Here is a 12167-nt window from a genome sequence, read left to right on the forward strand (position 1 = left end):
AATCAAATATGGAATTATTATTAAGCGCTAGTGTGTTGGTGGGTGTTCCCCAGTGAAAAATCAGGAAGGTATATATAGACATGCAAGAGTGTGTTTCTTATGGCTGTCAGCTCACCCAACTTGGGGGTCACAAGGTCCCTTGATAAATGCTCCACAAGCTGCAGACCAAGCACAGCAGGTGATTAGTTCTGCGTAAAATCCTGAGACGGGGAGGAAAGTGTTATTGGTGGAAGTGTTGGAAACCAAGGGCCTAGGACCAGGTCCAGATGTGGAGCTCTGATGTCTAATAGGGAAGAAAGATAGATGTTCTAGTAGAAGGAGATACGCAGGGACAGAGGAGAGAGGAGAGAGAGGCAGAGACATGGAGACAGAAAGACAGAGAGACAGAGGCACAGAGACAGACAGGCAGATGGAGACAGAGAACGAGACAGAGAGATGCTTGTCCTCTATTTTTATTTGTATCCCCTGCAACGATGAGGACAGATCTTCCTTTCTAAATCCACAGCTTCATTCCAGACTCTCAGGCAGAGCTCAGAATGACACACAGGTCTTTTACTGGCTACCTGGGTATGATTAATCCAGCCAAAGGAACACCAAAATATCCCCTTCTCAATAGATACACTACATTGAAGTCCAGAAGAACCTGACCTCATCCAAGTATTTGACAGCATGGCACACCTGTGTGAATTTTTACTATTCAAGGGCTTTTTCGAATCTGTTGTACGTATATTTGGTTTGACATGTGGTAGGGAAAAAACCCTGTGTAATATCTGCAACATCAGTACCCATAAGGATGGTTTTGACAAGCAGAACCCAAAATACCTTAGGCATTGTCACAGATATCTATTTCCATACACATTACTGTTTTTTTCTTTCTTTATGTCAAAGAACTTTGCAAAGGTGAGAGTATCACTACAAGCATCTATTTTTAATTTAGGTCTGAAAGGGTTTTAAAGTATCTGAAGACTATCTGAGAAGAGTGAATCCAGGAACTGTGTAAGTCACAAGGTCTAAATCAAACTCCTAAGAATTATTGTGGTTCAAAAAAATGAATGCATGACTGACCTTTAAAAATGCGCTCTTGACCTCCTTGTTCCTCAGACTGTAGACCACGCGGTTCAGCATGGGGATGACCATGGTGTAGAACACAGAGACAATTTTGTCTGTGTCCATGGAGTGACTGGAGCTGGGCTGCAGGTACGTGAAGATGGCGGTCCCCCAGAAGACACAGACCGTGGTGAAATGAGAAGTACAGGTCGATAGAGTCTTTTGAGCACCTGTACCTGAGTGTTTCCTTAAGATGGTGATAAAAATGAAGATGTAGGATATCCAGATAATAATGAAGGCAAAAATGATATGGAAGCTCACAACTTAAACAACCATAAGCTCATTGGCCTGTTTGTCAGAGCAGGACAGAGTCATGACCGTTGGAATATCACAGAAAAAGTGATGGATCCTATTGTAGTTACAAAAGAAGAGACAGAAGGTTTCCCCAGTGTGGATGCAGGCATTCAGGAAGCCACTGACATAGCAGCCTAGGACGAGACCCGCACACACACTGGTCCTCATGGTGGTGGTGTAGTGCAGGGGTCTGCACACTGCGGCATAGCGGTCGTAGGCCATTGCAGCCAAGAGATAATTTTCCACACAGATGAGGGTTGTGAAGAAGAACATCTGAGCAGCACAGGCGTTGTAGGAAATGACCTTGTTTCCCGTGAAGAGCCCAGCCATGACTGTCGGAGTGACAACCGTGGAGGAACAGAAATCCACCAGAGACAGGTTACCAAGGAAGAAGTACATGGGGGTGTGCAGACGAGCGTCCAGCAGGATCAGCAGGATCATCCCCAGGTTCCCAAGCACAGTGATGGTGTAGATGAGGAGGAAGGTTATGAGGAGGGGAAGCTGCAGGCGTGGGTCATTGGTCAGTCCCAGCAGGAGGAACTCTGTCACCTGTGTCCTGTTCTCCATCACTGTTATCTGAGACTCTCTGGATGCTACATAGCAATGAAAAAAAACCCACAACAGAAATTGAATTAGAACTGGAAAACATAAATACAACAACTTTTCTGTCAGTGTGACAATGGCTTTTACCTGAATCATTCCCAAACATCCTTATTCTTGTAAAGCAGATTGATTTCCATGATTGTCAGGTAGAATTACACACTGCCTAATCAGAAGAATTTTAATGGATCATATAGATAATTTGTAAATATGTACATGTATAAACTGAGATGTACACAATTTAATTACTTGAAGATAACTGTACAGAGGTATGTATCAGGCCATATACCTCTTCAGGATGTGATGAAAACTGACTCCCACATTGCTTAGCCAGGGAGAACTGCCACCCACAGGATGGACGTGTATTCCTGTCTCCTGTCAGCAGTACTGTGAGTTTGCCTGTCTGTTCCATTCATGTGAAATTCTGGGTTGCTAGAGGTTGGGTGATGCAGTCCTATTTTCACAGGTGTTAAGTGGCAATCTCTAAGATCAAACTTAAGCCCCTGCTGGGTGGCTCCTAATCTAAGGGTTGTAAGTGAGGTCCCATCAAATTGAACTTAACTGAAGATATAATTATTCCTTGTGTCTTTCTTTTCAATTCAGTGTTTGAGGCTTCATAGTGACCCAGCTGACCCCTTGATTATGTGGTAATTTCATTTTCTCCACTATATATTTGCCTGTCATTGGAGGGAAAACTAACAAAGCAAAATCAACAAGCAAAATGACAAATGTACTTTAAAGAGTTAACAAGCTCTGAATTACACTGGAAAATTTCTCCTACTGTTTAGTGTTTATCAACAGTACATATACACGTCAACAATGATGTGGCCAAGAGTTTCATTCTTGAATATTCATAGCTCATTTATATGCATGGTCAATGTGGTGAGAGGATCGGGGAGTGGGAGTGTGCTTATTGGCAGAGGAATTCTAAGGGAAGATGTAGCACTGACATCCTGGATGAGACAGCTTAGGATTTCAGAAGAGGCACACTATCAGACCTGACATTTACCACCTAGCAATTGTTCATCCTACACCAATTCCAATGAACAGTATATCTTCAACTGCGAAACTATTACAGTAGTGAGATCAGCTTTTATCTGTTAGTCTGAAAATTAAATAAGACAATAAATAAAACATAGTAATTTGAGGGGTATTGACCATATCCTGGTAAGTGCTATCTCTGTGTTAATTAAGAGTAATGGTTTTTCTGTAAGTTTGACCCTAGTAGACACTGATACATAGGGTTCTCCCTGCAGGTGAATTTGAAGTTTTGAAGTTCCCCTCTCCTATTTTCCTTTTTCCCAGATGAGGTCCTCTGAGAGTTTCCACAACTCCCCACTGCTCCTTGGTCCAGGTTACTCCGAGTATATGATCACCACTACCAGCCTCATGAAGTTATGTTTACCAATCTGAACACACATGATTATTTTAATATAAACTATGTTTTACAAAGGATAAGCAATTTACATAGTAATGGTATGTGTGTGCATGTATGTGTGTGTGTGACATGCAAGTGTGAGAAAATGAAAGATGTGAGAAGTGTGTGTTATGTTGCAAGATGATAGAAGTCTAATGAGAAACACCCAAGTCCTGAGAGCTAAAGCCACCTTGCAGGAATAACAATTTCAGATTATATTAAGTCATTTAGACCCTTTTGCATTTGAAATTCTGGGATTATATCTGGTTTGGTTTGGAAATAATTATAATGAAAAAGACAATGTCACTAATCATCTAAAGCATCATCTGTCTTCATTTTTTAGGGTTATGAAGTGTTTTATCATGAATCACTGAAATCTCTGTGATAGATATTCTGACATTTAGACCCCATTCTTCTCAGCACTTAGAGTCTTTTAAAAATATGCTGTTTTCAATAACTCACCAGAACTATAATTAGGTTACTGCTTTCCATAAATTACTTTTCTAATGAAAATATTTATGAAGTATAAAAGCCTCCCAGTTTTCTATAAAAGACAGAAGAGTTGATCCAGAATAGCAATTATGAAATCCTACAAACTTCCATGGAAGAGGAGCTGCTCTTAGAGAAGCACCCTCTCTCTCAGATGGTGGACAGAATGTTCTATCTTCTTTAAAGTAAGAAGGGAAAAAATGAGACAGGGACATTAACGTGGATGTAGTTCCAATCTATCATGGATGCTTTCTGTGCCTTTGGCATAAGACTTAACTTCTCATGTGTAAAATAAACATAGTAGAATTTCTTCTCTCATATAACTTACAGAAGCATATCTATAAATAACGATAGAGGTTCTAAATCTTTCTTCAAAGAACTCATCATTTAAAAATTCATCGATATATTTTTTATCTTAGAGTACTGTCCCTGACCAGGGATGCTGAGTCATAGTAAAGCCTCAGGTTAGCAGACGGCCTGAGTGTAGTGAAAATGACTCTTATGTAGATTCATTAAAAATGCCCAGAGATTCATGAAATATAGCAAGTTCCTTTGAAATGGATGTCATTTTGTGTTCAAGTGGGATCACAGAACTCATTCAAGGAGACCATGACAAAACAAATGAGCTCTTTGGAGAATCCCCCATGAGAATAATTACACATTCTATCTCTCTTAGTGAAGAAGGGATTAAACCGCCTACAGGGACAAAATACTTATTATATTTTAAAAATTAAGTGTACCTTAACTGACAAATGAAAATGTAAAACAAGTATTTTATATATAAATGAGTCACCCTGAGATGTGTCTATGCATGTATATTCCCTGTAAACTTTAAATCAGTTTAGGAATGTATGCTTCTGAAAATATTTTCCATTGCTTTACAGTGAAGTGTTTCAAAATCCTGTGATCTTATCTTGGAAGTATACAATAAATGATTGTCATCTACACATCCCACTTAAAAATACTCTGGGCTGGACCCCGGCCTTTCTACTCTATGATGGGCTAGCCTTCAACCTGAGAACTGACCCATCGGCTTTCTGCGTTGGGTGTGCCATTGGTTTTCCTCCTGTGAATCGTACCTATCTTCATTGTAGATTCAGAAATTTACACATACGTGCCCTCCCAAAATGCGTACATGTCCCCAGTTCCAGACTGTACCTTGCCTCTCTCTCTCTTAAAGGCTCACACTCTCTACTCTGAGCGTGTGCTTACATTCTGCCCGTTCGACCTCTGTATGCCGCTCACAAGGTGGTAGCTACAGTTCTCCCGCTGTGCACAGCCTTCCAGAGCCACCCGCTCCAGTCTCACAGCAACTAACAGCTGCTCGACATTTCCCCCGTCCCGCCTTCCCTGCACTCTCATCCCTGGTAACCACTGTCCAACTCCCTTGTTTCATAACATCACCTTCTTAGATTCCACAGATGAGTGAGAGCATTCAGTACTGGCCAGCTTATGTACTTAACATAAGCTGGCTTGTTTATTTAATTTTATTTATATGCATAGTGACTTTCAGGAACATCCATACCGAATGACATGATTTCTTCCTTTTGTGGTTAGATACTGCTCCATGCTGTACAGTTCCCATGATTTCTTTAATGCACTCATCCGTTGACAGGCTCCGAGCTTGTTTCCATTTCTTAAGGTGAGGGACGTGGAGCTCACTGCCATGCTGGGTTCACGTCCTGTGCATTTGCACGAGTAGTGGGACGGCTGGATCATGTTGCAGTTCTGGTCTTCATTTTGGAAGGATATCCATAGATTCCCACAGTGCTGTGTTAATTTCCATTTCCACCAGCAGTGTACGGGGCTTCCCTTTTCTCTACATACTTGCCAGCCCCGTTTAACTTTAGTATATGAGACAAAGCCAGTCTGACTGGAGTGAGGAGATGTCTGAATGTTGCTTTGATTTGCATTTCCCTGGTGGTTAGCGAGGCTGAGCACTTTTCATTGTCAGTTGGTTTCTTTGTGTCCTCTTTTTACTAATGCCTGTGTAGCTCCATTGTTCATTATCAATTAAATTATTTTCTAATGGACATTTAAGTGTAAAATTTGGTATATGTAATCATTGCTGAAGTATAAATAAAAATGGACTAGATATTCCATTTAATGTCTTTTTTATTTTAAAAATAAAAGGAGGAAAACATTAACAGACAACCTTTTACAAAATAGCAAAAGAACAGTACAGACAATACAGAGTTACAAACAAAGTGGTAGGAAATTAACAAAGCTTGTTGTATTACATACTGATGTGTTCAGAGTGGTTTCTCAGGAAAACAGATAGAGACATGCAATATTGGTCAATCAAGGACTCATTAACAGTTTCTTTCAGCAAAGAAATAGAAGACAGTAGAACAACCATGTTAACTATCCTGTATATACATACATACAAAATTTCTCCTCCTTTCCCTTTTTGTTTCCCACATCCCAACTGCCCTTTACCCTTGAGTGTTTTCCTGTCATTTCACAGTGTCTATCATACCTCCAAGTTTAAATTAACTCTTTCAGGTTTTACACTAGTGACACAATGTGGTGCTTGCACATGTATGTCTGATTTATTCATTTAATATGTCTTTATGAATTACCACATAGTACTTATGTGAAGTCATATGTCACTGAAAGAGACATCATTTTTAAATAAAAATTATGAGAAATTTTAGGAAACCATTTTGGCTACAAGTGAGGCGTATGATAAACAAGTGAGAGTATAGCAAGATATGATTCACGAAAGTGCAACATTCGCAGTGTCTCATAAAAGGCACAGAATGTTCGTGGAATGTTTTTACTATGCAGGGTTCACCATCATAACCAATGACTCGAGGACTTGACATATGGTATGAATAATACGGAAGTTCAATGATTTTCCTCTTCTAGCAAGCATTTATTGAGAATCTACAGTACAACGGACATGCATTCGGCCACTGATCATCATGTTAGAAAACTGAGGAGTCCAGTCCTCTTGTGGAGTTCACATCACAGGTGGAGAAGGTGAGTAGGAGACAAACGACTGTGTAGAGCAGCTGAGGGGCAGTAACCACGAGAGCGAGTTAGGAGTCGGGATTGCGCGCATGGCGAGAGGACATTGACCGCGGATGAAGCTGTCAGGAGGACCCAAGACAGGGCCGCACAGAGGCAGGGACTGGGGTGGGAACATCCACGCAGGAAACCACAGATGGCGTGGTGATCCACAGGAAGAAGGGGGCCTAACCCGCATGAAAGCACAAGGGGAAAGCCAGCGAGGGCAAGAACGGAACTCACCTCCAGTGGAAGTGAACGGTAAGCACGAACAATCCGAAGGACTTGCAGAAAGCAAATGTACAGCATTATTTATTTTTGGTTTAATTTTAAATTATGTAAATATGTACAGTAATAGATGAATATATTAATAATATGGCTATTTCCTACATTTTCTTGTTCTGACCATTTTATCCTTTTGAAAATCAGAATCTGAACATTTTGGTGGTATAAAATAATGTAGTCTAATGGGAATATTAATTCATATGAGAAACCAGACTTATCACCTTAGTGCCACATGCAGAGAAGGAGCTCATATTTCACTTTTTAATACTAATATATTATCTCAAACTAGGGTAGTCAGGAAAGCAGTACAAAAATAAAGAAATTTTAGCAAAATTATGTTATTACTCAAAATCTTAAGTTGTGATTATGAAATACCAGTGGTTCTTTTTCAGGTTTCTACAATGAAAGAAAACAAGTGAGGTACAGGTACACAGGGAGGAGGAGATTTGTTATGATTTTTGGATCTTGTGATGTGGAAACTAAGTCCCTGAATGGGCTGACTGCAATCCTAAGAATAAGGCATAAGCATAGCTGACTACACAAAATAGTTTTTCTAAAATATAATATTTGATGTACCTTTCTTAAAACCAAACAAAGCTTTATTAAACATAGATTTGGTGATTAGCTGATAGAATCGACTTTATATTTTTTAAGTTGTTAAAAAATCAAGGTAATTTTTGCTTAAAAATAATAAGGTGCTTTTTATTTATGCTTTGGGTTCTCATAAGAAAAAAAGTTGCAGTATTTAACTTGCATGTCTGATTTATTTCAGCTAACATTGTGATCTCAATGTGCATCCATTGTCCTACAAATGACAGTTATATTCTTCTTTATAGCAAAGAAGTACTCTATTGTATTTAAATATCACATTTTCTTTATCTATCCATGGACACATTAGCTGCCTCCAAGATTTACCATTTATCAAATGTGCTGCCGTAAAGCTGTAAACATGGGTATGCATGGATCACTGTAAAGTGATGTCTCTAACTTTTCTGAGAAGATATCTAGAAGGGGAATAGCTGGGTCAAATGGAATTTCTAGTTTTGTTTTTTGAGGGATCTCCTTATTAATTTTCATAATGATTGTACGATGGATAACACAAAATAGAAAGATAGGTTTGCCAAAAGGAAAGGGACCAAGAGGTAGAAAGAGGAGTAAGGGAGAGGAAAAGGATGAAAACAGAATTAAGATTTGTTATGTACAGTAGCAATTGTAAGAGAAATGGAATCATTGAGATGTGTTATGTACATATAGCAGTTCCCTGTGCAGAATGGAATGATCGTGTCTGAAAACAGTATGCAGTATAAGAACCTTTGTTGAACTCCTACCACTTTGTATGGTGAAGCTCTGTATCATTTCCAATGTTTTTTTTTAATTATTTTTATTGTTTTTTACTTGTTACTGTCTTTGTTTGATCAATCTTACATTCTTATGTCTAATGGACTGAGCAACTTTGTTGAAGATAACAGTATGTAATTTGGCAACCATTGTAAATTTGTATCATTTTGTCTTGAAGTCATGCATCATTTTTGTTGTTTTTGTGTTGTTTTGATTTTGTCTTCATTGTTGTTTTGTCAGTTTCTTAATTTTTAAAATAAAAAAAGAGTAAGGGTGGCAGGCAGGTAATGCAGTCTATGTCAAGAGGCAGAAACTGGGAACGAGGGGTGCTGCTGTTGTAAGTGCTGGAGAATGAAGGGACAAGGGCAGGGCCAGGTCATGAATTTTGACTGCTCAGAGGGAGACAAGGTGGACGTCCTCACTAAACAACAGAAAGAAAGGGAGAGAGATTTTCCCCTCTCTCTGTTTCTTTTTGTATCCCCTAGAAGGAGGACAGTTCTAAGTCTACTACTTCAAACATTACACTTTTCTGGAAATACTTTTTAAGACACACACACACACACACACACACACACACACACACACACAGATATTTTTTAAGGCCTACCTGGATGTCCCTTAATGTAGCCAAATTAATACAGTAAAATTGACTACTATGGGTAGCAATCATATGTGCATTTGGAAGAGGGACCACATACATTTATATTTGTTATCCTGAGAAAACTGTTGCCTTTCTCCTATGTATAGGTTATTTGTAACTGGTTTACACTTATTTGCACTGACATCTGGTAGTAAAAGAAAAAATTTATATAATGAGTGCAAACATCAATATCCAGAGAGTCTGCTTTGATAAGCAAACCCAAGATATCTCAACCATTGCCACTCAGGTATTTATTTCTGGACAAGTATTATTTTTGTGTGAGAAGAGTTTGCACAGATGAGAGGATCACTTCAAGAACTTAATTTCAGCGTGGGCATTAAAATGTAACTGAGTTCTTGGAGAATAACTGAAAACAATGAATCCAATAAGTGTGCATCTCACAAAGGTAAAATTTCAAACCTACACATTATTTTGTCTCCAACAAGTGAATGTACGTTTGACCTTTAAGAATGCACTCTTGACCTCCTTGTTCCTCAGGCTGTAGACCACGGGGTTCAGCATGGGGATGGCCATGGTGTAGAACACAGAGGCGATTTTGTCTGTGTCCATGGAGTGACTGGAGCTGGGCTGCAGGTACATGAAGATGGCGGTCCCGTAGAAGATGGAGACGGCAGTGAGATGGGAGGAACAGGTGGACAGAGCCTTCCGATGTCCTGCCCCTGAGCGCATCTTCAAGATGGAGACAAAAATGAAGAAGTAAGATATCCAGATAACTAGGAGAGCAAAGAAAACAGGGACACTGACAGCATAAAAAAGCACCTGTTCATTAAGATGTTTATCAGAACAAGAGAGAGCCATGACAGCTGGAATATCACAGAAAAAATGGTGGACTACATTAGAGTTACAAAAGGAGAGACTGAATGTTTCCCCAGTGTGGATGCACGCATTGAATAAACCACCAACATAGGAGCCTAGGACAAGACCCGCACACACACTGGGCCTCATGGTGGTGGTGTAGTGCAGGGGTTTGCACACTGCGGCATAGCGGTCATAGGCCATTGAAGTCAACAGATAATTTTCCACACCAATGAGAGCTGCAAACAAGAACATCTGAGCAGCACAGGCATTGTAGGAAATGAGCTTGTTTCCTGTGAAGAGCCCAGCCATGACTGTGGGAGTGACAGCTGTGGAGGAACAGAAATCCACCAGAGACAGGTTACCGAGGAAGAAGTACATGGGGGTGTGCAGACGAGCGTCCAGCAGGATCAGCAGGATCATCCCCAGGTTCCCAAGCACAGTGATGGTGTAGATGAGGAGGAAGGTCATGAGGAGGGGAAGCTGCAGGCGTGGGTCATCGGTCAGCCCCAGCAGGAGGAATTCCGTCACTTTTGTACCGTTTGCCATCACTGTTACCCCTAGATTCACTAATAGCAATGAGAAGGGATAATAGAAGAATAGAGAAATTGAATTAAAACTGGAAAACAGAAGTACAATAACTTTTCTGTCACTGTGACAATAACCTTTACTTGAATAGTTCCCAAACCTCCTTATTCTTGTATACTAGATTGATTTCCATGATTATCAAGTAGAATTACACACTGTCTAATCAGAAGAATTTTAATGGGTCCTGTAGATCACTCGTAAACATATAAATGTATAAACTGAGATGTACAGAATTTTTTTACTTGAAGATAATGTACAGAAGTATCTATCAGACCAGGCACCTCTTTGGGATATAATAAAAACTGACTTCCGTGTTGCTTACCCAGGGAGAACTGCCACCCACAGGATGGATGTGTATTCCTGTCTCCTGTCAGCAGTATTGTGAGTTTGCTTGTCGGTCACATTCGTGTAAAATTGTGGGTCACCAGGGATTGGTTTGTGCACTCTTATTTTCACAGGTGTTAAAGACCAATCTCTACTCTGTACCTGGGTAGAAATTTAGCCTAAGTCTAAGTGTAGCAAGTGAGCTGCACTCAAACAGACTTTAACTGAAGGAATATTTACTCCTTGCCTATTTCTTTTAAATTCACTGTTTGAGGCTTCATAGTGAACTAAGCGCCTGCTTGATTATGTAGTAATTTAATCTTCTTAAGTGTACATCTGCCTCTCATTGGAGGTAAAACTAAGAAAGAAAAATCAGTGAAAATGATCACTTCATAACCCTAACCCTAACCCTAACAAAAGCCACTTTAAAGAATTAAGAAGCTCTGAGTCAGGCTGGAAAAATTTTCCCATTTCTCATACTTATCAACAATCTGTATACCTATCAACAAACATGTGGTGAGGTGAGGGGGATGGGAGCATGCCTACTGCTGATTAGTTCTGAAGGACGGCATAGAAACAGATGTAGTGGGCTAGAGAGCTCTTGGAAGGGCACATATAAGGCCTGACATTTACCAACTAGCAATTGTTCATCCTACATCAACTCCAGTGAACATTATATTTTCATCTGCAAAATGAACATAGTAGTGAGATCAACCTTTATGCATTAGCGTGAAAATTATGTAGGACAATAAACAAAATTTTAAAAAGTTGGGTATTAAGCACATCATGGTAAGGGCTGGAGATAATCTTGTTTTCAGGAGGAAAGGTTTTCATACTGATTTGGTCGAGGTAGGTGCTGACAAGCAGGTTTCCAGCTGCAGGTGAATTGAATTCTGGGAAGTTTCTCTCCTCTGCATTGCTGGTCTCCCACAGTAGGACCGTAAGAGCTTCTGTGCTCGCCAGATTTTCTCAGTCTCCCTTTGCTCCAAGTACATAATCGTGGCAATTTCATGTGGCACCTTGTTTTTCAACATTGCTTTCTTGGAATCCATACTTTAGTCATGAAAAAAAGACCTCTTTTTCCTTAAACTCATCTTTCACTCACCATTATTATTACATAGCAAAATCACAGAGATTCAGAGTTGAAACCTTCTGCTCTATGGGATTCCTTTATCTCACAGATATGATTTGATAGCAAGTGGCAGATTTTAAATATTTTGTAATATTTTGTTTGAATCTGATCTTGTGTAGTAGCAG

General features: G+C 39.8%; 2 protein-coding genes across 2 annotated transcripts; both read right to left on the reverse strand.

Annotated features, from left to right (window-relative positions):
* Positions 1 to 1023: 1023 nt before the first annotated feature.
* On the reverse strand, positions 1024 to 1971 carry LOC102005953 (olfactory receptor 5B2-like). Its single transcript, XM_013506385.1, is given in 1 exon segment — positions 1024 to 1971. A coding segment is annotated over 1 exon segment (945 nt). The 5' UTR covers positions 1969 to 1971.
* Positions 1972 to 9602: 7631 nt separating this feature from the next.
* Positions 9603 to 10550, reverse strand: LOC106146264 (olfactory receptor 5B2-like). The gene has a single exon (XM_013506386.1). The coding sequence runs from the start codon at positions 10545 to 10547 to the stop codon at positions 9603 to 9605; it is 945 nt and encodes a 314-aa protein (XP_013361840.1). The 5' UTR covers positions 10548 to 10550.
* Positions 10551 to 12167: the final 1617 nt, after the last annotated feature.

The sequence above is a fragment of the Chinchilla lanigera genome, unplaced genomic scaffold (genome assembly GCF_000276665.1).
Source record: "Chinchilla lanigera isolate Chin_1 unplaced genomic scaffold, ChiLan1.0 scaffold00110, whole genome shotgun sequence".
Taxonomy (NCBI): Eukaryota; Metazoa; Chordata; class Mammalia; order Rodentia; family Chinchillidae; genus Chinchilla; species Chinchilla lanigera.